This window comes from Ammospiza caudacuta, chromosome 4, assembly GCF_027887145.1.
Source record: "Ammospiza caudacuta isolate bAmmCau1 chromosome 4, bAmmCau1.pri, whole genome shotgun sequence".
Lineage (NCBI taxonomy): Eukaryota > Metazoa > Chordata > Aves > Passeriformes > Passerellidae > Ammospiza > Ammospiza caudacuta.
Genome location: NC_080596.1, coordinates 42,504,249 through 42,529,467, shown reverse-complemented (window position 1 = coordinate 42,529,467; position 25,219 = coordinate 42,504,249). Strand labels below are relative to the sequence as shown.

Here is a 25,219-nt window from a genome sequence, read left to right as displayed (position 1 = left end):
AGCACTTCTATATGTATAGATCTTCTCAAAGTGTTGATTTTTAAATGATCAATTAGATCTGAGAAGTAAAACAACTGATAAGTTTTTTTCAGTTATTCCAAAAAATAGAGCCCTACAAACATGAATTAAAAGGGAAAAAAAAAGATAGGAAATGTGTTGATTTTCAAATAATGATTCAGTTAATTATATAAATGCATTTAACTTCATACATGATAATTATTCTGATGCAAACAGTTTTTTTACAGATTTATATGCAGACAGGGTAAAAAACAACAAAAACCCCAACAATAACTCCCCCCGCCCCCCCCAAGCCCCTCCCTAAACAAAATCCCAAACAAAACCCAACCAGGCAAAGTAAACAACTTTTTTTTTTTTTTTTTTGTGGCTCAGAAGGCAGAACTAAGCCAATGTATTTAGATAGCATAAAGTAAATGGATGAGCTATTTATCATATGTTAATAGGAGTTTTCAGCCATAGTAGTATTTATTTTTGTTTAAGTTTTAGTCACTTCCCCTAGAAGGATGAGAAGTTAAACCTGCAAAGAAAAATTGAAATTGTGTTCAGTTTGCACTTTTGGTGAAATAATGGAAGTCTTAAAATGATGAAATATTACTCTGTAGACAAAGGTACAAAAATGCTAATTTATTGCTAGACTGCAGCGTCCAATTTGCATTCCAAATCAGACTGCAGAGCTCCCCAAATTAGTAGGTGCCCTCACGGTGTATTTAACCTATGTTTTCCCAGAACAAACTCCTAGAAGTGTATGTGTCTGTATGTGCTTCCTTGTGTACATACCCACATGTGGTGCTTCACCATTTTAAGATCCGGTTATTTTAAAAGAGCTTTGAAGAAAGCTAATTTGAGATATGAGGAATCAGATAAAGAATTGATGCAAGAACTGCTTTAAACCTCTGAACTGCCTCTAAATTCATGTTTACTGTGACAATGAGGATGTGTACAGTACATAAAATTTGCAATGATTATTGTCTTGTGTTGAATTGTGCCTGTGTGTGTAAACACATATACATACACGCAAAATTGTATTGCTATAAAGATATTTTTTAGAATACTGTTAGGGCAATAGTGTATATTTGTGGTTAGTTCCTGATGATACAGATATATGAGAAGAAGAGAAATGAAGAGTCATTTTATTCTTAAATGTGCTGATACGGGAGGAGGGGGAGAGGCGGGGGGAGAGAGAGAGAGAGAGAAAGACAAGTAATACAGCATAAAGAACCCACAGGCATTTGGGCTTTCCCACTTCAGTAGCAAATAGGGGGAATTATGGGTTGGTGGTCTGCTTTCCCTTAGGAGGACACTCCTCCATCTGTTTTCAGTACAGCCTGTTTCCAATTTAAACACAGATTTCAATACAAACCTCGATTTCTTTACTCCATTTTATATGCAAAGTGAGGCTTATGAATCGGTGTCATTGCTGTAAGGGCTCAGACCAAATTTCCCCCCAAAATTCACAGGCTGTTCATTTGAATACCTGCTTACAGTGGTACACAATGGGCAGCTTTGAGAAGAAAAATTGATAATCTTCACGGAAGAGTAATTTGAATGAAATTACACTTGACAGCCTGTCTCCAAGCAAACAAGGAGAGTGAGGGAGCCTTAGCTAAGCTCTGAGGACTTGCCTTAGCCTCTGCCGTTGGAGCTTCCCAGGGAAAAAAAAATCCACACTTTTTCCTACATCTGACTGCAGCTTTTGATTAATTCTCTGTAGCTGTTTCTAGTGAAGAAAGGTAGCCATGGAAGAGAATATGGAAGAGGGACAAACACAGAAAGGTATTGTGTTAAAATTGCTTTTTCTTTGCATGGAGATAATTATTTTGCTGTTCTTTATTTGCCTTAGCAGCGTGCTGTAAGGTTGGGGAATCTCTGTATGTGGCAGATGGGGAAAGACATATTATTTTCATATTATTTACTTCATTTTTTTCTCTGCATTAGCACATAGCATTAAAAGAGTGACTTCCAGCTGATATCTAGCATAAAAAGAATCTAGCAAATTTTGCATCTGTACGAATAATGTTGCGAGCATTTAATGCAGCCTGCTTTGCAGACTAGTCTTTGTTAATGTTCATTTACTTCACGTTTTCACGCTTGTCTAGCTGGGTCAAGGGAGCCTAGAGTGAACTATGAGAGAGCTACTCACACAATATTTGGAGCTAGTTGCAGTTGGATATCTAACAATGTAACCAGTATTTACACCTTGAATGAGAATCCCATCTGAACAAAGACCTGGGGTATATTTTGTATGTATTAGGCAGTACTGAAATTTCCCTCTGCCTTTTTGCCACTTTGGTTTTGTAATGTGTTGCAGCAGACTTGCTATCGTTCCAATATTTGAATGGCATAGATTTGCAGAAATTAATTTTGCAGGCTGCAGCTGAAATTGCTTTAGCAAGACGTACACAGCATGTTCAGAGCATTTCTGTTCCACGGCTTCTGAATGAAAACAACTGAATGTTATGGGAGATGTTAGCACTTCAAAGTCCAATTTAAAGAGATTGTGGACAATTAATTAATGTGTGGATCTTTGGGAGACACAGTGGTTTCAGTCTTTTCACTTAAGTGTTATTCTGTACAAGAGACATAACAGTACTGACAGGAACCAAGGCTCTTTTAATTTTTCTGTACTGCAAGCACAAAGGGTAATCCTAGTGAATATTTGCTGTGTTATATTTTTATTCCTTTCATTTTACATTTTTTTAATTCACTTCTATTCTTTGAGGAGGATATAGGAAGTTGCCAAATAATTTAGCATAAATTGCCTGTAAAGGCATATTTTTCTCCACTGATGCCATATTCTGTTTTTCTGCTCCCTGATCAATCTGCTTCTTACATGTAAATGTCAGGCTTTCTCATTATAAGTGACCCATTTAGACAGAATGCAGCTTTGAATTGTTTATGGTCTTGATCTAGATGCACAGTATATAGTCATGACAACATTAAAAGAGGGTATATGTGCTCCATGTGTATACACACTTATTTTTATAAATAAGTCCATTAGTACTTGATTATAGCAGTTTCTTCAGTTGAATTTTATCATTTGTATCAAATGAAAGCTAGAATAGAAAAGTACAGGACAGGTCAGTTTTTCTGTTTTGTTTTGGTTTGGTGTGGTTTTTTTCCTGAAGGTAAAAATCAATACCTTTACTCTATGATTCAATTTTTTTAGAGTACTTTACACTTAGAAATAGAACATATGCTTTTTTAAAAATTTCTGAAATGCATTCTTTTGCTTCTTAAAACTAGTAAATTGAACTGTGTGACCAAGAAATCAAAATATGTCATTGCTACCAAATGATGTTGCCTGAAGAAACAGTGTGAAATTCAAAATCCCTAAATTCTTATTAGGGAGAGGGGAAAAAAAAAACCACGGGGGAAAAAGAAAACACACAGAAAAAATTGATTTTTTTTATATTGAAAGAATTTGTTATTGATAAACTGTGTCCTCATTGTTCATATGATAAGCAGTTGACTGACCAATAGCCACTCAAAATGGTGTGATTAATAGTGTGATTACAACAGCTAACACTACTTACCCCCCACCCCCATTTAAAATGCCATGTGTTCAGCCTTTTTCCCCTTTAGTGGTACCCAGCTGTTGTCACAGACAGTGGCACAAGAATGATAAAAGCTCACATATCATATGTATTTTTCCTTATTGGTGTGAAAGGGGATGCTGCTTAGTTTCTGTCACCACACCTGTGAACTTGTCATTTCAAGATGTTGTGTTCCCCTGTTGGGTTATGACAACTTTAAGAATATATTTAGAGCTTCAAGAAAATTTGCAATTCAGGAGGAAAATTAAAAAAATATTTTCAGTTTTGAATTTTCGAAGGTGCTTGACTGTATGATAGGGAAGTATAGGGATGATTATGAAGCCCTGGATCTCCTTAAGTTTTGCATTTTGCACTTGAAAAATATTGACTGGTACTAGTACGACATGATAGTTCTCTTTCATAGTGTCTAGGGTCTTTTTGCTTTCATTTAGTGTGATCTATCTATCTGCTGTGTGTTTAATTGATATCCACAGGATAGTTCCAGGTCATCCAGACCAATTTTGCTAATTGTAGTGTTTCAGATATATGGTAATTCATATATTCTATTTTTCATCCTTCTGCCATCTCGAATGAAAATGTTTCTTTCTCTTTTGTGATTTATACAAAATCAATGGGAGTATAAATTGTCACTGCTTATCGGCTCCTGTGCTTTTCACAGCAGATGCTTTGAACCTCCCACTGAACAGCATTACGTCTTGCTAGCAGCCATGATGGAAGTGAATAACTTCATATTGATGCGTTTCATAAATACGACCAAGATAGCTCTAGCAGATTTGGAAGCCTTTATTTCTGAGAATTTTATCAAATAAGATATTCTTAAGTGCAAACATAATTCTTAACACAGTGGCTCCAAATAATGGCCTTTTGCCACAGTCTCTCAGCATGCTAATATTTAGTACTTATGATTTCTTTATGCCTGTATCTTGGAAAATTAAAAGCAGGGAAATACATCCTTTTTTTTTTTTTTCTGAAAGTAATGAATTATTAGAAACACTTCAAAATACAGTTCATCTTCTCCCCTCCCCATTTTCTTTCTATTGGCTGCAGAAAATGTGTTTTCATACTGGCATCACTACCTTTAATATGGTTAAATGAGATAAGGCTGTTGCCCAGCAATTTTCAAATATAAGGCTGTAAAAATTGAAACCAAGAATAGTTTCTATTCATAAAATTCCTGTTTTAAAATTCTGGAAGACTTGTTGTGCCCCCTCCACCCTATTTTTTTCCCCTTTGCTGGGAACTCAGTAAAGGTTGGGGAGGAGGTTTCAAAGGTATTTGCTCGGCAAGTATCGCTAGCTGTTCAAGAACTGAAAGTGTGTAGGAAGTCCGTCTCAAATACGAAGTAAATTAACACTAAAATATATTCTAGAAGGTAAAAAGCCATAACATCTCAGAAATACCAACTTGTTCACAATTTCTGTAAAACTGACATTATGCTACATCCTAGACTTCAAACATACTAAGACATTTAACTGCAGATTTACTGTCTGGAAAACCCAGGGTGACGAAACTGGGTTTATTTTTCAAAAAATATCAGGTCCACTAAAAGGCGGAAATTTCACTGATGTCTTCAGGGATGCATGCTAATTTTGAAAACCTCATGCATAAATTGCATGTGGCAGTGGTAGGTCTCAGCTGCCAGTGTTTGAAAGACAATGATGTCAAACGGATAGCTTTATGATGTGGAAAAAGGTATATTTTCAGTCCCTGCATTTCAGGTCTTCTCTCTGAGATAGCACTAAGACTGCAATGGTGTCCCCAGCCCCAGTTATTCATCCCAATCAAGAACTTTTCAGAGGGCAGGTACGGTAATTTTTTGCACTGTAAGGAACTTGGTACAGGGGAGTGAAAGATTATTCTCACCACAGTCTGTTTCAGAAAAAAAGAGAGAAGTTCTGGAGCACAGTAAACCATACCATTTGCACTAATTGGAAGATGAATTTTACTTTTTTAATGATTCAACCATAACTGCATTTTGCAGTTTGAATTCCTATGTAAAATAAACTCTTGGGAATGAATGGAGCATCATGTGTTTATAGAGCAGCAAACAGGAGGAAGAGACTGATTTCACTTAACTTGGCTGTAGTATAGCTGATGCAGTTAAGATTTCACCAGTAGGATAGCAAAAAAAAAAAAAAAAAAAAAAAAAAAAAAAAAAAAAAAAAAAAAAAAAAAAGTAGTATTATTGTGACTACAAATGATTGAATGCCAGAAAATAATGTTTGGCCTGCATTAGCAATATAAGTGGATCTGCAGCCTATTATCAGACTTTTTGCATTTGTTGTCACAGCATACCAGTAAAGGAGAGCTTTAAGCAGAATGTTGGAAGAAAATCATAAGGAGACTAGGATGCTATCAGTAAAATGTACACACAGCCTCTACTTCTTCAGACATGAGAGGGTAAATTGTTTCTTCTTACTTCAGTACTCTTTGGAAAATGGCAGACTGACTTAGTAGGATAGTACAGAGAAGTGAAATGAAATTAAAATTATGAATGAAAATTATGTGTTTTATTTCATATTAAGAAATACCAACAACCAAACAGTCCAAACACTGCTGACATCCTTTCTAAGTTAGTCTTCTAAATCTTCATATTTACCTCTAAGAGAGAATTATTTTCCTTCTGTTTTGAATGTTGTTGCAAAGTTGGTTAAAATAAGAGTGAGGAAATCCCAGTATTTTGCAGTTTGATTTTGTTTGGTGACAATACTTGTAAATAAAGCAGAGGAGTTATTTTTTGTTCTTTGGTGTAAATGCCACACTGAATGACAGTCATGCTTGTATCTTCAGTTAGATCCTTTTTATGTTGTTAGCATTCAAAAGGAACTTGGAAATAGTGTTTAAATTTGGCCTTATGAGTAGCAAGGAGCGGACATTTGTGGGCGATATTCTCCATACAAATCTGGATTTGTAGTGCTTGATTCTTAAAGAAAACATGGTGAGCAGAGGTCAATCTCTATTTACTTTGGGAATATCTTTTCAACGTAGTAGGCTTAGTTCCCAAGCTTGTGTTCAGATTGGATTTTTGCAAGTTGCTTGAGAGTGGAATGGTCTTAACTTTCATCATGTTTATTGTTTCCTGTCCTTAAAGGTATGTGTGTTATAATAAGAACGTCAGATTAAATACTCACTTAACAGTTACAAAGTCACTACCAGAGTAAATAAATTTCCTCTGTAATCAATGCTAAATATGGAAATAAATTTCAGCATCTTGACAAACTATCTCACTGTATTTCCTGCTTAGTATTCCTTAGTAGTCAATCAATATGGTTTATTAAGGAAAAATGGAATAACAGTCAATATGAAGGTAATTGTTCTAATACTGTAAGAGTTATTCTCCTTTATGTACTAACTCTGGGCTACCTTACTTAATATTCTTACATAAGGAGCCCTGACTCGTGGAGCTGTAATTTGAATGTGTTATTATTCAATACATTAAGCTTTTATTCTAAGATAATGATGTAAATAAATTTAGTCTTGCTTGCTTATTTAATCTTTAACATTGAATGTCTCTATTAATAGCAGAAAACTTTGTATTTCTTACAGGCTTAACATTATACTAGTCCTAGGCATGAAAATCCAGCATTAAAGGACTTAATTATAATTTTATATACACTCTTTCAGGGCAAAAAACATTCCAACTGCCCCAAGGCAGAGTGAATCCTCAATTCAATGTGTGAAAATTTAAGTCTTCATGGTTATTTTGACACTTGGATGTCAATTTCATAAATAAGCTATATTAAAATGATTTTTCATAGGAGATGTAAATGCATAGGAAAAAAGTGTTGAATGTATTTTAAATTATTGATTTACAACAATTAGTGAAAAAATACCACATCAAAATAGCAATATGAATTTATAAGGAGCTTTTTTGACAGTTTGTGAAAGTAAAGGCTCACCTTTGGGGAAAAAGGGCTATTCTGGGTTTCCAATTACTCTAAAAATAGGAAATATGAAGAACAATACTGTAGAGGCAGCAAAATTAAATTTGATTCAGCTGAGTGGTTAGGTTCCTTATGGAGAAGGATTGAGAGATTGTTATACTTAACATACAAATTATTTTCATTTTAGATTGTGACTGTGCATTAATTTCTGATCAGCACCTGAAACAATTTGGCAATGTGACTTTGTAACCTGTTTTAAGTAGCCTGCCACTGCACTAAAATTCAACATGGAAGAATGGAGGAAATGGTACTGGCCTCACATAACCATAATGTTTGCTTTCTTGACAAAATCGTTTTTACCTATTTTTTTTCTCCAGATACATAGGTGAGAGTATGCTGTTTCCTCCTAGTGGTTTTATATGGAGGACTGAGTAGAAAATGATAAAAAAACCAACCATGTTTTTGGGCTGTTTTGCCTCATATTTTAAACACTGTGAATGATTTTATAAAATCCATGAAGAATATAGGCACCTGATAGCCATTAAAAACAGAATGTAAAAAAGGCAAAGGTGAATATTGAACTTAGATGAAATACTTTGTCAGTTAATATTCTGTTTGTCAATTCTATTTCAGGAGAATTTTCAGCCAATTCAAGTGACTAAAATGCAAAATTCCTGCTAATATCTTATCACATGGCCAATTTCTGAGACAGGCAGCAAGTCCCACATTGATGTGCTGGCACAAATCTTTCTCATGTGGGAGTGAGGAGTTAGAGAGACTTGAGTTCCACTGTGCAAGGAATGAGGAATCAGTCTTGTCATTTTCTCAGCTGCAGAGGGATCAAACTCAGAGCATCAAAATTGAGAGAGTCAAAGGTACACACCAAGTAGGAATTAACAAAACTGGGAACTAGTGTGTACATGTGCTCTAGGGTCTTATGGAGGAACACCACTGACACAAAAAAATGGCTTATGTATTCTCTTAGCTTGTCCATGGTAACACTTGTGCTTCAATGCATTAGTCCCAAGAAGGCTAATTTTTGTCTTTTACTTTTTTCCCCCTCTAAAATTTTCATATCCTTCTTACTAGTTATCGTGTGGGAGTTCAGTACTCCTTCCAAAATTTATACTTCAGCCATCTGGAACAACATTTTTTCAAATAACAGTTGCTGAAATGCAACTACTAAATGCAAGCATTACTCTTCTTTTTACATTTGTAATGCACCTTATATTTGCACTTGGACAGTTTCTGAGGACTTTTTTATTTGGTTCACATAGTGAAAGTTTCCATTTTTTTTTCCACAGTAGTGATAACAATACAATTATTCAGCAAAGGAATATCACAATACATTTAGTATCAATTTTTAAATTGAGCAGTGCATTCACTGAGGTTCTGGTACAAAACTAGACCAACAAAAATGCATTTGCTACATTTTTGGTGTATGAGATTTGCAGAAAGGCACTACTGCAAATCTCTACTAAGTACTACTAGAGTACTAAGGTACTACTAATTTTAAAATAAACTTAAGGCAAAAATATTTTTTCCCCTCACTTTTCAGTATCTTCCTATCTGTACCCTGAGTGCAGTTGTTTTTTTTTTTTTTTAAATTCATCTTAAGAAAAAAGAAAAAAAGTAGCTCTTTTTGATTGTTGTCCTGCTTTTCATTTTTCTGTGAAAGCACTTTCTTTTCTTTCTTTTGCTTTTACTTTTCCATGCCTGGAAGACATGGAAATTAAATTCTGCAGCATTTTAAAATCTCTTCTGGGAACATGTAATAGAAGATGACAAGTGCTGGATGTTTATTAATTAAGTCATAGCTGGTCACATCCTACTTCTCAGGTTGCAGAAGAATGATTTTATACAGGCAAAATTGGACATTAAGGAGGAATCTAAAGGAAGAGAGTAGTAGCATAGCTAAGTGATTAGGCAGGAATTGCTCTGCACGAAGGCACAATGAGAAAAAAGTAGAGATGATTGATGATTGTGCTGATAGAGGTTCAAGAGAGGCAATATGAACGGAAGAAGAAAGGAATAAGCAGCAGAATTTGAAATACCTTTGGAGGCTTCAGAAGTCTGAAATTGATACGGTAATAGGGGAATCATATGATCATTTACGGCAAAACAGACCTCTGAGGTCATCCGAACCAACCATAACCCTAGCACTGACAAGTCCACTACTAAACTATGGTGGAAAATTATATTAGAGTTGAAAGAACATGTATGTTTTTCATAAGTTAATAGAAGCATACATTTGAATTATCTTTTTTAAATAGTGAACAATTATTTTAAGCACATTTTTCTCCCGCAAGTAAAACAGCAACTATGTTCATGGCTACTAATAATACCATAAAATTACTATGGTAATATTGTAACGGGGGCCAGTTTCTAGCTATTTAAGACTACAAGTGAGGGCAAAGGGAGAGTAAGTCTAGTTTGATCTTAAAGTGATGAGAGATAGGAAAGATTCTGTTAGTTGGAAAAGGAAAGTATACCACTTCACATTCACAGAAAAGAGTTATCACAATTGGCCTGTTGGCCTAGTTTATCTGGTTAAGGGAGCTGGTATTGCACCCCCTTGCTTAGCAAGCCGATGCAGCCAGTGTAGGAGGCTCCACAGTGTAGTGGCACCCTCTGCTACTGGTGAATCACTTTATGTAGTTTGTCAAAGCCTCCCACCCCCTGCTCTCCTACCAAATCATCTCTTACTCTATTAAGATACATGCCATTGTGAGCACCTGGCATAACTTTGAATCTATTTAAAAGCATTTAGAAAACAACTATGTGAAGAGCTTGGAGTATATCTTTGCAGTTCTCAAGTGAGGAGATTTTGACCATAGCTAAGAATGTAGTTTTGCTTATTTTTATTCAGGAGTAGATCCTGAGGTTCTGATGCCATGGTTTTGGTTGGTACTGCAGGGTGAGATGAGGAAACCCATCCAAACTGAGTACTTATTCCTATGCTTGGATGGCACAAAGCTCTCTGACTCTCATGTCTCCTGAAGAAAGCTATTACATACACCCTGTTGTGTTCTGCTTCCATCTGCCACATTGTTTGTTCCCAGTCTCTTTTACCCAGTCTTTTTTATGACTCATCTCACATCATACAACCTTCAAAAGATTTTCAGCTCTGAGACAGGGAAAGTTACTGTCAGTACCATGAATGCTTTGGGAACATTTGTGAGTTATCTAAGTAACAGTGAAGTCATTCAGTTGAGGATTGCTTTCCTTGTTAGTGAATGGTGATAGAGCAGGTAAAATTACCTTAACCTGTCCAGCAAATTAATCCTTGCCTTTTGCCACTTAGAAACCATAATGTGTCTTAGTTTATATGTACTAAGTGATATATATTCAGCAACTCCTTGCTCTTTGCTGGTCTGCTTGTTCTGCAACCTCTGTGATGAAAATTTATTTCCAGTCACATTTTCCTGCATAATTTATTTACCATGTTCATGACACAGCTTGGAGTTGGGATCTGTTCTCTGAGATGTTTGTTTGATTTGCTCCCTTTCCAAAGGAGGAGGTGGGGAATGGCTGAGATGAATGTGCTGCTGTCACTTGGACCAGAAAAATTCTTCTGTGCCTTATCTGAGTGTAGTGTTAAACTGGCCAGGCAGCTGCAGTAGGAGAGGATGCAGTATCTGATACTGGGTGCAGTGAGCCCAAATACAGCCTATCTGCTGGATTAATCCATTGTGGAAAACCTTAACTGACCACAGAAATAATTTTTAATTTTACTGATAATGATCATGATAGTAAAATAAAATAATATTTTGAAATCTGTATATGAAAGAACTTATAAACTCTAAATGATAGTGTTTTTCAAAAACATTATAACCAATAAAGAACATGTACTTGAGCTTATGGGAGTAATGGGGTGATGAGTCATTGTAAATAGTAACTCAATATGCATAACTGGGGATGAAAGTAAATGTCTGAAATTGCCTTGAGAAAGGGACCATTGACTACTAGCCACTGTGCTGGTCATGAAGGTATTCAATTATATTATTGAACATTGTGTTATTGATTTTTAAACTGAGTAGCTTTAGTGTGAAATGCTTCCTGCTTAAAATGGTTTTCCTTTGTTCATGATTTGTTGATAAACCAGTCCCATATAGAAAAGGAATTTATGTTTCTAGCTGATTGACACAAATACAGTGATTTACTTTAGTATTAATTAGTCTGAGTATATTAGATATATAAAATGCTTTTCCTATTTGTTGTGGCATTTCAATACAGCAGTACAATTATCTTCAGAGAATTTCTCAGCCTTCTAATTTTTTACTGACTCACTAACCACTGCTTCTGACCAACATACACTTTTGACATTATAAATAAACATAACCATGATTTCCCCCACCTTTCCTCTTAGTAGCAGATTGCAGTTCCTTGGAAACACCTGCAGGTTGTCTTTGCAGTTCTCCTGGTAGTCAGGAGTCTTATTGCCATGTTACTTAACTAGATGGTTGAACTAGATTAAAAGAGTGTCTTGTTCATAATCAGCTTGACATCTACTCCTCTGAGTCACAAAACATGTCTACTATTTAGTCTTGACTTCAGTTTGCTACCTTATATTTGCTACTTATATATGCTTCCTAATTTTGCTGGAAAACTCATAATTCTGCTAAAGCATTAAGGATCCCTTTTATCCACACTGCCTACCAATGTTGTAGAAAATACTAAGATTTGCTGTAAGTGCACGTATGGCCCTTCATTGCTTCCAAAAATTGCAGACATCAGTAAATCTGGAAATCTGAACAATCAATGACCAAAGCTCTGATTTTGCGAAGACAATCACTGAGGTTGTGGTTCAATCCCTGTGTGGGCCATTTACTTAAGAACTGAACTTGATGATCCTTGTGGGTCCCTTCCAACTAAGAGTATTCTGTGCATCTAAATGTACATCTTTGATGCCATGCACTGTGGGTAATCCCATTGGTTTTATACCAATATAAGCAAAAAGGAAGCACATGAGTATGTAAGATTAAGACCTAACAATGCCATGGAGTAATTTGCATGTTGCTGTCAGGTTTTTGGCAGGATATCTGTGAGAAGATATGATTATGCAATTTAAAAGGGTTTGAGAGGAAACTGGAAGGAAGGTTGAAAGGAGTTTTCTTATCAGCTGAAGGGTTTTTTTTTTTGTTTGTATCATATGTTATTACTACGATTAATATGCTTTCGGTCTCCTGTGGCTGTCAGCAGTTTTTGAAAAAATCATATTCTTCCTAGATCCTTTTTTTTAAAGGTTTTTGTTTGTAGTCTTCTTTTGAATTAGTAGAATTTGGATTTACTTGTGGGCAGGGTATACTGGACCTTCTAGTGGTATTGAACAATTTGCTGTGTGTCCTGTTCACATACTTAAGCCAAGATGATCATCAAATTTGCTGTGCAGATGGAATTTTTCCCAAGGCAGGCTACTAGTGACCTTCTTTTTACCTTTTTTTTCTGCAACATGGTCTGCTTTCTAAGATTATCTGGGAGTTTATTTTCATTAAATTCTTGCTTCTAGTGCAAGACTAACACTGGTGTTTTTCCTCTTGCTGTCCTCTTGTAACAAAATATAGGTGATCTTTGAATGTAGGTCTGGACCAGCATGTTGGTTATTTGCCTGTATTTTTGGGTAGAATGGAGAAGATTTAATAAATCCCTCTGAACTGGACATCTTTTACAAGGTTTTCTTTTATTAAAAGGTTCTGGACTCTGTCTGAGCACTATGCATTTTTTCCTGAGATTTTTACCATATTAACTGTGCTGTTAAACATTTTAAAGGGAAAAAAGATACTATATTCAGATACATGTAGAATTTGTGTATCTTCTATTTTTATGATACCACTTTATTAATATAGATAAAATTAATAAAAAAGGATGCTCATCACTGTGATGATCTTAAGAATTCAGTAAAACATGTATACTTCAACCACACCCATGACATGTGGCACAAAGGCCAGAAAATCAAAATTAGTTTCAGCTGTTCGGCAGCATATGGAGGCTACCTTTTCTCAAAGATGTTATCTTGCAATTTCTCCAAATTATTCTAGATATATGAACATTGTTCACTAGTGAATAGACTGGAGTAATTATAATCTATTGGTGGGTAGGTCTTTTAGGTCAGCTGTGTTTATGCTTGTGGTTCAGACAAGATATTTTTCTCCCCCCTCCCCATCTGGTACATTCATCAAATATTTAAGACACAGGGGAACCTGTTAAGGACATTTGGGCTCTTTTATCTGCTTTATGGCTGCATTTATCTAATGGGGACTTTTACTGTTAATATTTTTTCATTTTGATCTGTTACATGTCTATGCCATCTGTATTGTCTGCACTTCCAGCAGATATCTTTCCTTTGTTACATGTCATATCCCCTTCTAGACGAGTGCATCTACTTTGTTACATAATTCTTCACAGTATGAACTTTTAAAATCCAGTTTGGACACCACTGAATGGATTTAGTGATTGTAATATGTGGATTTCAAGACTTTAAAGAACCTGTAGCTAGCTGTTGGTGGGTGTGTTTTTTGAACATTATACACAACCAAAGAGCTGAAATACACTTTCCTGAGAGCAAACTAGCTAGGTCCCTGCCTGGGGAGTTACCTTCTAATACACAATTATTCCTGCTTGTCTGTTTTGATTTATTCATTTTACTCTTTTTTTTTTTTTTTTTTTTTTTTTGACTCCATACTAACTCTGTATTTCAAGCTGGAAAGATGGACTGTCTCCTACTGGAGGTGTGAAAGTACTGACACTCCAGAATCCCTGATCTGCAATCATTCCAATAATCTAATACCCTGACAAGGTGATAGACTTCGATATTGTTACAGAATTGTGGTCGTTTTATTTCTAAAGGGATAATTTTACTAGGCTTTTTGTGGTCCTTCAGGGACAATGAATTACACAATGGCCCAGATGTAACAAGCAATATGTAGCAGTTATTAAAGTAAAATATTGCACTCATCCTCACTGTCCTTAACCTGTTAACGTTTTCATTTTTTTTCCTTAAGCATCTCAGTGTGATAAACTGTATAATTTAAAAGTTTTCCTACTGAAGTGTGATTAGGAATAATTTGACTGGGGGTAGAATAGATGCAGAATATTTTCAGGTAAGCATAGTCATAAATTATAGAACATTTGCATAGAATTAATAACATGAAACAAATTTCTCCTTTGTAAGTGGGAAAACATGTTAGAAACTTCCACAACAATTCATTCACCCTTTTCAGAATATGAAAAACGTTCAATTTTTTAAAATTTCAATGATGTTATGTAAAAATAGCATAATTATTTGCATTTGCTATGTGCAGTTGCTTTGACTCTGTTTTTGTTCTTTGTCCATTATGACTCATTTTATGAAATTGTTTGTTTTACCTTTGTTAAGAAGAACTAAGAAAACACCTCTTTTCTTGGTGTCTTTATGGTTATTGAGGTAGAATAGCAGTTGCTCTGTCAGTGTCACAGTGTTTATTTTAATCTCTGAATTAATTTTCTTGGTTGCTAGGCAATTCTACTTCATAGATTTAATGGAAATGACTAATTCAGTGTGCTCTCATTTCATAATAGGCAATCGTTTGCATTAAAACTGAAACTAGGTTTCTCTATGACATAATGTTTCACAAATACTACTGCCAGTATACAATTTTATTACTTTAGTGAACAAATTATTAAAATTTCTGTTGTCCAGTCCTGTATTTCTTGCACAATCCAACAAAGCTGTTGTAAATGTAAGGTATTCAAAAGAGGGAGAATTGGGATTTTACATATATGTAGAGGGCAAACACATGCCCTAAGGTCTGACATTTTGGAAATTTTTTAAGGCATCTTATGGAGATGGTTCTCTAGTATGTATTTAGAGCTGGTATCAGTTAAGTCTTTTTACATCCTCAATGGCAGTGGTGTAATTAATAAGTGCTTTGTAGCTCAGTTACTCAGCCTACAGAAGTATTCAGCAGATGCTGCTTATTAGCAGTACATGGAAGTTCAAAAATAGGTATGAATATTCAAAGTAATAATAGCCATATTATTAAGGAAAACATCTCAGCACTTGGTTATTCTGGAGGTTTTTCATACTGAAAAACATAATGCCTGAGGACAGTTTCTTTAAGATTTAGAATATTGTTTCTGCTATTTTGATACTATTCCTATTTAAGGACAAATATGTAGGAAAACTACTTTAAATGAAGCTTCTTAGGTTCCTCTGTATCAGGGTAGTGCAGGCCTCTTTCATTTTGTTGCTACCAGCTATGCTTTCATTTATTCTGAGCTATCATCTGCTGAAATACTGTCTTTCAGCTTGCTATCTCCATTTTGCTCCTATGTCTCCATGCTGGGGGGCTGCACAGCTTAAAAATGAATGGAACCCACCCTCTTCTGTAGAAGAATAAAGGATTCTGTGGGCCAGACAGCCTGTGGTGTACTCTAGTATTCTCTGGCCTTCTGATGTTGGTTCAAGGTTTATCAGTTCAATTTCTTTAGCCCAGAACATCATTCTGCATGCTTATTTGCTATTTATTTTCCTTCTCCTTAGTTTATCTTACATTTGTATTCCTGACTGCAGCCACCTTTTTGTACAGTTAGTGTGCTGAAGACCACAACTGATTTAGTTTAGCTATATAGTTTGTGGCCATCAAAACACTAAATTCTAAGTCCAGTTCACAAAGACATAATATTTTATCAAGATTTGGAATGCTGTATATTTTAATGCTTTTTTTACTTAATACACAGTCTTTTAGTACCTATTAATATAAAAACACTCTAGAAAAATCTCCCAGTTGCTATCTTACACCTTTAATTACCACCTCATGATTATAAAGTAAGCAGTGATACCCATGCTATTTTTGAGCTTTTTAATGGATTTGAGAGAAAACAAATTTCAAAAATCACACAATTAAAAGTATTTAAAGCTTTTTTTGAAAGGAAATAGGAAGAAAAAATTAGATCACTGAACTGTATGCCTAACAGAAAAAAAAATTGGATTTGTTCAGTTTTTTGTTTTATTTGAGCTAATAAGATGGGTAGTTAGCCAGAATACTTGCAACTGTAATGGTAATGGACACTGAAAGCAAAAAGTTGGCTCGTTTGTATTCAATACATACTTGTGAGACTGTCTCAGTTTTTTTAAATGAGAGGTGGAGTATGAAGCCAAAATGAATAAGATTAGATTTATGTCAGTGAACTCTCCTAACTCATCTTAATCTATTTTAACATTTAAAGAAAGCAGTACTGAGATGATAGTTTTCTGTTTGTGGAACTGGGTTATGAAACTCCTGCAACAGAAGCATGAAAATGTTAATGTGAGTGAAAGCAAACCTCTAGGGAAAATGAAACAAATTTCTTAATGAATATACTCCATGTCCCTGGCTCCACGAGGCAGAACACTTACTTGAATAAACTGGTTGCCAAAGAAATCTCTTTAGTGTACTAACTTTACAAAATACCAACAATTGCCTTTCAACAAATGGGATAATGGGAAAAACCTTCAAAAATCAAATCAAAGACCTCCAGGTAGTTTCAGCAGTGTGCCTCATCCATGGGTATGAGCAGACATGAGTTCTCTTTTTATGGGGATATTAGGAAAAGGTTTTTCACCCAGAGGGTGGTTGGGCACTGGAACAGGCTCCCCAGGGAAGTGGCCACAGCACAAAGCCTGATACAGTTCAAAAAGCATTTGGACAATGCTCTCCGGTACATGGTGTGACTCTTGGGGGCAGAAGTTGGATGGTCCCTGTGGAACCTTCCAGCTCTGGATATCCTATGATTTTATGACTCTCAGCAAAAGTACAAAATTACAAAAACAAAATATGTCATAGCAATATTTTTCATCATTCTTGGTAATTCTGAGGAATTCAATTGTTATGAAATAGTGACGGTATTAAAAGTTATGTTATTGGATTAAAAAGTAAGCTCTCTTTTCAGCCAGTAATTCATAAGTTACTCCTTTAGAGATAATGTTTTGTGAAATTACTGGGACATCATCTAAGATTCTGGATTGAGTTATGAAATATCTGAAACAGATTATTTGTTACATTACATTTTCCAGTTTGATTTGCAGAAATTACTACAAAATTATTTGCAACCCTGAAAAATCTTGCTGTAATTCACTGTGTCTTGATTTCTCATTTGTGAAAAGCAGGATAGGACATATATAAACTTTCATTTCTTCCACTGAATTTGATTTGTTTATCACTTTAATTGGTGGTAGTATTTACAATTCTACAATGCAATCTCAGTTGAGTCATCTAGATATCAAAGCAAGATAAAGTGTGCTAGGGAATACTTACTAATTTGTAAATAAATAAATAAATTGCAGGCATTCAATGTTTTTTGTTAGTAAGGGTGAAATGCAGTGTAATTGAAGATTCTTTCCTGTCCCACCTTAATTCTTAATCAAACATTTTATTTAAATGAACAAAACTGAAGGAGTTGCATTCATTATACATATGGCATATGTGTTGTTAAAACGAAGAGTGACAGACCTTTGATTTTTAACAGAGACATAATGTAAGTCAGAGTGCTGTGATATACATATGGTGGATGTCAGTACAGCATGCCAAAGGAAGGAACAGTTCAGAAAGTTGTTAACTTCATTCCCTTCAAAAAACCTGAATTTCTTAATGATAATAATATGTGAAATGGAAAGTTCAGAATGGATACCTCCATACTAACCATTAGTACCTTTTTAAACTCATTTTACAGAAGTGGTACCCAACAGAGACAAATTAGCCTGTGTTTTCTTGTTTGTTAAAAAAAGAAAGGCATTTTCTTCTGATGAATGGCTATTTTTCTTTAGAAAGGTGATTGCAACATTTTCAGCTACTAAAATGATGACAAAATTTGTTCTATCTTTGGCAGCAAAAAAATACAGACTTTTTATTATCAGCACATGATGAAGTATAAACCCAAATTTGAAGAAAATTTAAGGCTGAAAATTAACAGGCCTAACTTAACAGAAATATACTCAAAATACTGCTTTTTAGATGTGTTTGCTTTCTTTGAATATATTTGGTATACAGCCCATGCAAAGAGAGCCTCTGAGCATCTTCCTGCACGTGCATGTGATGTGGTCCCACCACGTCACATCCAGTCTCTCCCAAAACTGTAAGCACCACCATCTAATTTGTCTTAGTCGGAAGAATGCACTGTGGGGAACTCTACGCTGTTATAGCAAGATTTATGTCTGCTATTCAAGCTATCTTGTTTAAATTTTGTTTATAACCCATTCTTTAAGACTTCTGTCTGTTAAAAAGATGTACAATTAAAATAGTTGTAGAAATAACCAGTCTTCTCTATACCTCACTTCGTTGCAAGTTTGAAGTCCTTTTTAAAAGCAGCTCCAAAAATCCTGTGATATGAACAAAATCTCAGCAGTTTCATTACAAAAGCAAATTTCTGACCTTACTGGCTTCAATAAAAAATTATCCTTAAAATTACATTTATTATATATTTCATCAATAGAATATGGATTATGTGGAGGCTCTGACAATGCTGGTAACACTTTTGGCATGCATGGCCCCTATCTTTATTTTAATTTACTCTCTTCCAAAGAATTTGAAAGGTTGGTTGGTTTTATTTGCTTTATTTTCTTTCTTTTTTTATTTTTTTCTGTGATAAATATAAGTATTCTTCAGCCTTTGGTATTTTAGTTTTAATGTCAAAGCACATGATGGACCTAGTGTTTGCCACTAATGCGTTGAATAACATTGAAGAGCAGTTCTGCCCTCAGACAACAAATGTATTTAGAATGACTGAAAGCAATGTCAAACTATTACAGGCTTCCCTAGATATATAAAAGTAGGCAGAAAGGACTTATTGCAATTCAAACAGATGAAGTGTAGAATATAAAGTTTTCTGACTGTCTAGTATGTAGGTTGAGAAAATAGTGGATGGAACTTTATCTTCTACATCCAGTCAGAAATTGTAGTAGTACAGTTAGCTTGCTAGAGAGGATTAGTGATAATACTAGGTCAGTCCATGGAAGCATATTTCCAATAGCTTCCAGTCTTTTTTTCAAACATGAAGTATTCAAAAGAAGGATTTGCATTAATTTTTTACAAATTTGATACTAACATATGAAAATGCACATATGAATTCAAACATTTTAGAAAAGATTTTTCTCTTCATAATTCTATCTAATCTAATCTTATGGCAGTTTCTTAAGAAGTTTGAAGATTGGTTTTGGTTGTTTTTTTTTTCAATTTCTATTAATAAGTGTAGTGCTTTCTTTATATTGTGAAGTGCTACCCATCCAGGAGCCAAGCCCCACACAGCTGTTCACTCACTCCCCCAGCAGTGGGATCAGGGAAACCAAAAACCAGAGAACTTATGGGTTGAGATGAAGACTGTTTAATAGGGAAAGCAAAAGGCATGTACACAAGGAAAACAAAACAATAAACTAATTCACTACTTCTCATGGGCAGGCAGGTGTTCAACCATCTCCAGGAGAATATGCATAGCTGTGACTTGGAAAGACAAATATTCTAATTCCAAACATCCCTCCCTTACTTTATTTTCCCTACTTTATATACTGAGCATGATGCCACGTGGTCTGGAATATCCCTGTGCTCAGTTTGGGTCACCTGTCCTGGCTGTGTCCCTCCCCAGCATGGCAGGATGAAAAGCAGAAAAGGCCTTGGCTCTGTGCAAGCCCTGCTCAGCAATAACAAAAACATCTCCCCATTATCAGCCCTGTGTTCAGCACAAACCCAAAACACAGCCCATGCCAGCTGAAGAAACTAGCTCTGACCTGGCCAAAACCAGAATAAATATATAGAAAGCTTTTTGCCCACAATAAACACTGCTGTCTGTGGGGGAGAGATATACTGGTGGAAAAGGAAGTGAATTTATAGTAGTTTAGTTTAGTCATGAAACAGTGCTTTTCTGAGTCCCAGTTAGAGACAGGTAAAGTAGTACCAAAAGATTAGGAAATAAATGTTATTTGGGTCTGCAATCTGGGGCTTATAGTCATAGTAGGTTGTACTAGTGCACAATAACTATTTTATTCTTTTAATATAACTATACTGTAGTTGTACTGCGATTGTTAGACGAGCAGAGTATGTAACATTTTGAGAAACGGTTTGCCTTTCTCAGTTCTGTGAAACAAATTCCTGTAAATGATGATGAACAGACCTTTAAGAATATATTGTGAGAAAAAAGAAGGCATTTTTTAGAATTTTTACTTTTGCTGTGCAGCAAGCGTTGGGCCATGATTCAGATCATGAAGCAAAACAGTCCCATAAAGTTTCCTGTGCTGGCAACAGGGGTAGAGGATAGTTGTATGTTGGTATTCCTCACCAAGGGAAATTAGGAAAGATGAAAATGGAAAGAAATTGCTGCTTTCTCACGCCCCACTGTTCAGCAAAGCCAGGTAGATCTGAGGGTGAACTGGTCAGGAAGAAATGAATGATTACCAATATTCATTACCACTGGAGAATGGAAGAACAGTAAGAGAATGAAGAGGACTTTCAGCATGAAGGAATTTTGAGCAGCTATGCAGCATATAAGGTGTCTGTTGCCTGAAGTTGTGTGCCACATCTGCTTAGATTTTCAAAATCTCCAGGGACTAAGTGATAATAATTAAATGAAAATATCAGTCTGAATGTCATAAAAAAATGAGACATCTTGAAAATGTGAAGTGGATGCATTCCGAAAGCTCTGGAACCAAAATAAAAAAGTGAAACAACAGAAGACCTGTTAAAAAAACAAACAAAAAAGAAAACAAATAAAAAACCCCACAAACACCTAAACACAAGGCAAAAAAAAAGGCCCCAAACTTGTTTTAAGTGTCACATGGAGGCCTCCTGTCAAGTCAGGCCTCGTTTACGGTTGATGACAATTAATGTAGTCCTATGCACTTAACTATTTTATGACAGTAAAGCTAGCTGTCCTTTAGCCGTTCTTTTCATTTGAACAATTAATTTCCTTGCTCCTACAGCAGATAACAGGGCTACTAAGGAGGTGTAATTAGAGTTTCTGTGTCTAAGAATGCAGTAGAACGCAGTAGGTGGGTAGAGACTTAGTGTATAGTGTTAGATGAAGATCTGCACTTGCAGGAGCTGGATAGTGGAGTACATCTGATGGGCCACAGACAGGATTGTGTGGTTTTACTTGGAGTGAGAGGGTGGATAGCTGCTGGAATTGCCAATGGCGGGCAAAGTAGCTAACTACAGAAGTTGCAAGGGTTTAATGTATAGAGGAGCTTGTTAGGATAGGAGGGTCTCCATCTTTTATTCTGTGTTTAAGGAATATGATATCATACCTGCACAATATTTTACTCCTCCTACTTGAAGCAAGAAGCTGAGGGAAGAAAACCAAAATCACTTTTCAGCTAGAAGGAGTTTCTGTAGCAGTTACGTTGGATCTGTGCAAAGCTGTCGGGGGCGGCGTTGGCACCGAGACTTTAGCCAGAGAAGAAGCTTCAAGGACTGTAGCAATTCCCCAGGCAACAGAAGAAAGCAGACAGAAAATGCTGTGCCTGCTCCTGCCTGCAGAATTCCCATAAACTCTTAGGCCTGTATCACAGAATCACAGAAGAAGCTGAGTTGGAAGGGACCCTCAAGGATCATCAAGTCCAACTCCTGGCCCTGCACAGGACAGCGCAAGAGCCGCACCATGTGCTTGAGAGCATTGACCAAATGTTTCTTGAACTTTGTCAGGTTTGGTGCTGTGACCACTTCCCTGGGGAACCTGTCCCAGTGCCCAATGGGTGATGCTGTGCCTGATGCACCCCACGACATGGTTAGCACTCCTGGCTGCCGCGGCACTCAATAAGTCAGATTCAGCTTGTTGTCAACCAAGACTTCTTGGTTTCTTTCTACATCTCTGCTTTCCAGTATCTCATTCCTCAGTCTGTTCTGTACATACAGGGCTGCCTCATCCCAGGTACTTTCCCTTGTTGAACTTCCTGTGGCTGGAGATTGCCCAGTCTTCTACTTCAGCAAGGCCTCTCTGCAGGGCCTTCCTGCCTTCAAGGCAGCCAACAGCTCCTCCCAGTTTCCTATAATCTGTGAACTTGCTTAGTATCCCTTCTGCATCCAAATAATTTATAAGGATGTTGAAGAGCACAGGCCTGAGGATGGAGCCCTGCAGAACCCCACTTGTGACAGGTCCCCAGTCTGATGTCACCTCACCCACTGTAACTCTTTGTGCCCAGCCTGTGAGCCAGTTGCTCACCAATCACAAGATATATTTATCCAGCTGCGTGCTGGACTTTTTGTCCATAAGAGTATGGTGTGGGACAGTATCTAAAGCCTTACGGAAATCCAAAAAGATCACATCAGCTGGCTTCCCTTCATCAACTGGTGGGTTACCTCATCATAAAAAGAAATAAGGTTTGATAAACAGGACTTTCCTCTCATGAAGCCACAGTGGCTGTGACTGAGGACTGTGTTGTCTTTCAGGTGTTTTTCAATATCTCACAGAATAACCTTCTCCATAACTTTACCAGGCACTGAAGTGAGACTTTCAGGCCTCTAGTGGGGTTTTCTTTCTCTCCCTTCTTGAAAACTGGGACAATGTTTGCCAGTTTCCAGTCAGCTGGGACCTTTACGGACTCCCAAGACTACTCAAAATCATCCAGAGAGGTTTTGTGAAGACATCAGCCAGCTCTGCCAGGATTCTGGAATGAATCCCATCAGACTCCTTAGATTTGCAGGGATCCAGCCGGAGAAGCAGATCCTGCACCATTTCAGGGTGAGCAGGGAGTTGATCATTCTCACAGTCATGGTTCTCTAGCTATCTAGTTTCACCATCTAGCTTGCAGTGCTGCATAGGGTGTGCACATTAATTTTGATTTTTAAAAATTATATAAAAACGTTGCTTTACTTTGATCAGCAGCTTTAGCATAGTCCACTGCTAAGGCTGCTCTTTGGTGATACTTGCCAAAAGCTCAGTGCAATATGTGCAATGAATCACAGAATGTTCCTCTAGCACAAAAGATTGAATTCTCTCATTTTTGCTGCCCTCAGTCTTTGGCTTTGGGAAATGCATTTTGCAGTGGTTTCTCATGGAGATGGGGGGCACTGGACTGAGATCTGCTGGGAGATTTCCCTAAGCTGCTAATTAGGAGGAAAGGCCAGACTTGTAGAAGGGAAGACTACCTAACAGCATGCAGTAGAGTCTTATTTTTCCCTTGCAGATGTGGTTTGAAAAGTGGAGAGAAAGCTGAAGTAGTACTTTCTCTCAGTTTGAATTGACAGCATTTGGAAAGCTTCACTTCCAGAGAGACAAGAATGTTGAAATAATTCTCTCACAATGACTCTCATTTAAGGGTGTGCTGAGGAGAAACCTAGGTACTTTTAGTCACTGGTAGATGCAAAGCAGATTACTTGGTGTGGGGAGCAGAGGGGAACTGGAAGGTTAAATCGTTCTGCAATCAAGATCAGCAGACTGGGCTGTAAGAATTCTTTCAAGGAATTTCAAGGAACTGGAAATCATGGAGAGCATTTGGTAAACCAGCAGATATTCCCTGTTCACAAGGGTGCCATTGGGTGCCATAAGATGCAGTCAGCTTAGGATGATTCTTTCTATGTCCTGGTTTGCAGAGATACAGGAGAAGCTCTGCTATGGCCCATCAGACCTGGATTGTATCCCTGACAGCATTTGTTCTACAGATACAGCAAATCTCTGAGTGTATGTGTGTGTATCACAAATTTCATGGAAAAAGTCTGAAGTAATTTTTATGTGTTCTTTTTTACAAAGAGCACATATCTGAGAGTATGCCTGTCCCATTGCCATTTTCAAGTCCCTCCTGTAAATCCTAAAAGAAATCTTAAAGTTGTTCAAAGAAAAGCTTGTTGGATTTCCCACCCACAAGGGAAAATTAATATATTTTCCTTTAACTTCACTCTTTGGAATAGTGTGAGATATTTTGGCTGTAATTTAAGAGATTGCAGCCTGGAGGGACACCATGCATAGCCAAATGCATCCTTAATAATTGATTTTGGAAAATTAGTAAATACAAACAGTGTTTTACATTGGAAAATATTGGCATAATAATGCAAATTACTACATATGAGAGAAGTCAAGTGTAAGGAAGAGGGGAAAGGAGTGGAACAAGAAAATCAACACAGCTGTGTATCTCTATTACTGTTATGTAGTATCTGTGAAGAATGAGTTTATGGATTTGATAAAATATGTATTGCTTAAAGAATTTAACTTATGTGGGTTTATAATATTCTGATATTTTTAACAGCAAATGCAGACATTAATTAGACTGTGTATGGAATAAGACAAGATTATAAACAAAGATAACCCTCCTGGGAGATAGAAAGGAAAACCCCTGTGTTCCTTTTGCATGGCATAGTGACATGGGCCTAGGGAGCCTTTTAAAGAGATGAGAAATTTGGGATTTAATTTTGTGGAAAGAGACAAAGCTGGAAGAGCCCAGAGGAAGGACTGAGTGATCAGTAGTGTGGAATATAAAGAATGTGCATGGGAAAAGTGACTGGAAGAAAAAGGGTGGTGTGTGGCTCCCCATACCTCCAAACTAGCCAAACTATTAGATAATACTGCAGGGATATTATATACAATCTCGAACTGCAATTTTTACCGCACACTGATGCTGACTTTTTTAGAATAAAGTTTTCACCTTTAAGTCTGTCTGGGATCAGTAATCTCATGCAGGCATAAGGAACATTTGCCTTCCCCCACACCTCCTGAAAATTATATTTAAAAAAATGTCATACAGAAACTATGGGAGTCTGCAAGCCTCAAAGGTTTGGAAATATCAGTTTCAGGATATGAAGCAATACCCACTCTTAGATGTTAATTAGA

The 25,219-nt window shown here is 36.4% G+C and overlaps 1 protein-coding gene across 1 annotated transcript in view; it reads left to right on the top strand.

Annotated features, from left to right (window-relative positions):
* The first annotated feature begins 1,255 nt into the window (after positions 1–1,255).
* The window catches only part of GPM6A (glycoprotein M6A), a 112,402-nt gene continuing 88,438 nt past the window's right edge, over positions 1,256–25,219 (top strand). The window contains exon 1 of the mRNA XM_058803090.1: positions 1,256–1,791. Coding sequence (XP_058659073.1) covers positions 1,755–1,791 — 37 coding nt within the window. The 5' untranslated portion in view covers positions 1,256–1,754. The remainder of the gene's footprint in view (positions 1,792–25,219) is intronic.